Source organism: Sinocyclocheilus anshuiensis, unplaced genomic scaffold (assembly GCF_001515605.1).
Source record: "Sinocyclocheilus anshuiensis isolate Anshui unplaced genomic scaffold, SAMN03320099.WGS_v1.1 scaffold326, whole genome shotgun sequence".
NCBI classification, from domain to species: Eukaryota; Metazoa; Chordata; class Actinopteri; order Cypriniformes; family Cyprinidae; genus Sinocyclocheilus; species Sinocyclocheilus anshuiensis.
The window spans coordinates 130895-135103 of NW_015546098.1; the positions used below are offsets into that span (position 1 = coordinate 130895).

General features: G+C 35.7%; 1 protein-coding gene across 2 annotated transcripts in view; it reads right to left on the reverse strand.

Moving 5' to 3' along the window:
- The window catches only part of LOC107700294 (sister chromatid cohesion protein PDS5 homolog A-like), a 33419-nt gene that overhangs the window by 11916 nt on the left and 17294 nt on the right, over nucleotides 1-4209 (reverse strand). For both annotated transcript variants that reach the window (XM_016501903.1, XM_016501902.1), the window contains exons 17-25: nucleotides 4046-4151; nucleotides 3517-3677; nucleotides 3235-3358; nucleotides 2187-2345; nucleotides 2030-2098; nucleotides 1811-1947; nucleotides 1584-1707; nucleotides 683-887; nucleotides 427-541 (exon numbers count right to left, since the gene is read on the reverse strand). In XM_016501903.1, the coding sequence (XP_016357389.1) occupies nucleotides 427-541; nucleotides 683-887; nucleotides 1584-1707; nucleotides 1811-1947; nucleotides 2030-2098; nucleotides 2187-2345; nucleotides 3235-3358; nucleotides 3517-3677; nucleotides 4046-4151 (1200 nt within the window). The remainder of the gene's footprint in view (nucleotides 1-426; nucleotides 542-682; nucleotides 888-1583; nucleotides 1708-1810; nucleotides 1948-2029; nucleotides 2099-2186; nucleotides 2346-3234; nucleotides 3359-3516; nucleotides 3678-4045; nucleotides 4152-4209) is intronic.

The following is a 4209-nucleotide window of genomic DNA, read 5'->3' on the forward strand; positions in this document are numbered from 1 at the left end:
TCATGCCCCTTACCATAGCCGCCTGCGAGCTTCAGTGTAAATATTGCATCAAAATCAAATAAATTTGAGCGCGATTTAAACCCGGATGATTGTAACCACTCTAAGTTCGTCTGCCTTGGGAAAGTTAGCATGTCTCCGACATAGTGATAACACTCGTTGCCTTCTCTAGTGCAGCTCAACCAGGTCTCGTCCCATTCGTCGATATTTGTGATATCACAAATCCCGGAAAATATGCGTTGTAGTCCAAACGAGTAGTTCGTTGTAGTTTTTGAAAAGTGATTTCTGTTAAATAAAATATCTCCTTTTGAAGTGGACTTTGGGCTTTGTAACTTCGCAGATCTTTTTTATGCTCAAACAGCAATATTACAGACTAACTAAAGTTGAAAAAGTGAAAAAGCATAATAGGACCCCCTTTAACACTCGTACTCTTTGACGTCTCTGAGCTGCTCCAAATCCTGTGGTTTGGTGAGGTCTGGATCATGAGCTAGAAGATGGATCATGTATGGCACCACATATTCTGGCAGGAGAGACAGCAGCTTTTCTGAAAAACAAAACAAAAACAAAATATAAATAAATCAAACACACAGGATATAGAGGTCCTGGCCATTCCAGCAATTTTGCAGGAAATAGAGTTATTGGCGCAGTGTTATGTGTGATACCAGAAATCAGAAACGGTACCTACCATGGGCCATAGGGTTCTGTTTGATGTACTCTCTGCGAACACTGATGTTCTTGAGCAGGCACTGTCGGGCATGAGCACGTCGCTCTTTCACTGGGTCTTTAGCGCACAATGCAAACACAGCCATGTACTCCAGTGGCAACAACAGCTTCACCAGAGCAACATGCAACTTCTGAGCAAAGATCTGCCGCACCTGATAGCACTCGTCCTATAAAGAGAGGGGAAAGGGAAGGAAAAAGCTGAAAAGATGTGAAGTTGTGGCTAAAAAAATAAAATAAAATTATATATATATATATATACACGCTTTTGTAGCATGTTCTTATATGTCCACTTGTTATTTGATGATTCTTGTTAAAAAAAAAAGTTTTTTTGGTTCCTGTACTTATAAGATTTTTAAATATAAATAACATGGTAGAACATATTACATTTAGATTTATGCATTTGCCAAATGCAAGTGTCATTCCATGTTATTGACCTTGGCATTACTAGCACTCATCTACAAGGAAAATCCTTAGGGATGCACAATATATCAGTAACATTAACAGCTAATATTAAACATTTTTCAATTTATCAGCATCAGTCGATATTTAATTGTAATGCTTATTTCACCTAGCTTTACATTTAGATTAACTGAGAATTAGATGACAGTAATGTTAATCTTTAAAAGCACTTAAATGTAATCCTTAGCAAATCTAAAAATGAATTTCCATTATACCGTACATTATAATCTTTTTATTCCTAAATTCACTTGTATCATTTAAAATGATTGATTTTGGTTTTATTTAGACAAAACAGTATCACATTTTAATTATCAGCCATGTCCTGTAATTTTAATAATTTAATAACTTTCTCTACAAATACAGTTTTCAGAATTGGTATACAAGAAGTCTTGTGTTGAACTCACATTAATGACGAGTCCACAGAGCTGGAACTGTTCTGGAGTGATGATTTCATGGTAACAGGGCTCTTGTGCCAGTTTCATGATGGCGCCTCCCGCTGCAAGCCTCAGTCGAGACATGTCAGACTTGCTGTGTCCACAAATATGCGTGTTAGGGGCCTATTAGCTATATTAGGGCAGCTTTCATAATTGTACACAAAATCACTCTGGGGATGTTGACACCCAGTCGGTACCTGATCTTTTTCTGCTCAGTGAGGTCTCCCTCGCTAACCAGCATGGCTGAGAGGAGTCTGAGAGTAGAGTTAGCTGATTTAGACTGATTATTCTTCATTCCCAGCAACCAGCGGACCAACAGCTTAATGGCATGCACCTGGCAACACACACGCACATTAATACACACACAAATCACCAAGAGATGTTGTTTTCAACCTGATTACTCAAATAAATTTTACCTTAGCCAGCACTTCAGGGGAAACCTCATCGTCAGCTGTCCAGAGCCGTCCATTCTTGTTTCCCACAGACTGAGAGATAGAGAGGGCTTGTTTAACATGCAAGGCAATAAAACCATTCATACATGCTAAAAGCAGAACAGCACATCAAAATGCTTACCCTGTCATTCATCAGAAGGTCCTTCACGATAAAATTGGCTACAATTGACTTCATGGGTGATGCAAATTGATCCGGGGCCAGCATAGAAATGTGTCCAAGAGACACGAGAGGAGTGATGAGCTGTTCAGGCACGTCTGCATTCAGACTGCGAGACAACGGCTGGAACAAGAGACAGAGACAAAAAAGCACATTTGAAAAATTCTCATGCAGCAAAAAATTTCTTGATTGTAATATTCACATGATTTGACAGTCAAAAAAGTGGTGTTATGCATTTGCTGGCATTTTAGGAAAAATGCTTTTATGCACTTTGATTTACCTCAAATATATTTATTTAGAAGATTGAGAATAACAGCTTTTAAAGTAATAACACAATTTTGGAGATAGCCAGAATTCCTAGTGTTAAAGGACTGGTTACATTTAGTTTCCAAAGTACATTCTATGGAGATTATAACATGAAATTAAGAACAAAAGTGTACTTTTTGAAAAGATACGGGCACCTCTAAAAATAAACGGTATAATATACGTGTATATACATATACATATATTAGTGCTGTCAAACGATTAATCGCATCCAAAATAAAAGGTTTTGTTTAAATAATGTGTGTGTACTGTGCATATTATGTATATTTAAATACAAACACATACAGTATATATTTTGAAAATATTTACATGTATATATTTATATTCATATAATTTATATTATACAAATATATGTAATATATAAACATAGCATATTTTTCTTAAATATATGCATGCGTGTGTATTTATATATACATAATAAACACAGTACACACACAATGTGAACAAAAACTTTTATTTTGGATGCGATTAATCGTTTGACAGCACTTATATATTATATAACACACACATATATATATAATTATATATATATATAAAATATATAATAACTTTATTCCCAAATAAAAATAAATGAAATGAAAAGTGAACAATTACTGGAAAAAAAAGTATATTATGTCTTTATAAAAGCAATGTTTATCTGTATAGTGTGAAACGAATGGAAAGACAAAGTATGACAAAAAAGATTTACCTCAAATATTTGCGCTAACTGGACCTCTTTGTTGTGAAAGATGGCGTGGATGCAGTGGACCGCCTGTTTGGCCTGGTGAGGGGTGCCTCGTTTCGCCTTCTGGTGTAGTATGGGAATTAGAGTCCTGCACAGTAAGGGTAACATTTCATTACACCAAACTTTTGAATTTGACATCAATAAAGCTGATGAGACGGAGGAGCTTGAGTGGAGTATGTAATGAGTGTACAGGTTTGGTACTGACTCTAAACAGTTTGTGTGTGTGCATGTGGGAAGTGTTCATACGAGCGGATTTGTGGCAGTTCTGTCTCAATCTTTTGTCCTGTGTTTCTGAAGATCTGTATTGCTGCTTCTGCCACTTTATCGTCCTCCATCTTCAGACACTGCAACAAAGACTCGTACGTCTCAGCCGAGTGGAACGCAGTGGGGTGAGTAAATGACAAAACCTGAGGTAGGGACAGACAGAACAGCAAACTTTAAAATATAATTTAAATTATTAAAAAATATTTTAATAAAATATTTTTAAAAACTTTAGAATATTTAATATATTATTTAAATTATTATTACAAATATTTAAAATATAATACATTAAAGTATTCAAGAACATGACTGAGAATGAGTCTTCTAATACTTGGCATTAAGGGGAGCAATAGCCCATATATTTTTTTAGCAATTCATTTTTTATTAATATATTTTCATATTAACGTGACTGTATGTCTACATAGTACTTCAAACTCTTATTTAAAAAAAAATATATAGAAATCCTGTTTTCCCTGATATTTAAACTTGTGCATTTGTAGTTACAAACTAGTACCTTGAGTAGCTCAAGTCCAGCACGAATGGCAGTATCAGGGGTTACTCCCTCATCATCATCATCAGCAGTGCCCTCAACTGACTTATTTAACAGCTTAACCAGGGCACTGAACACACACACACACACACACACACACACACACACACACACAAACACTATTGGTG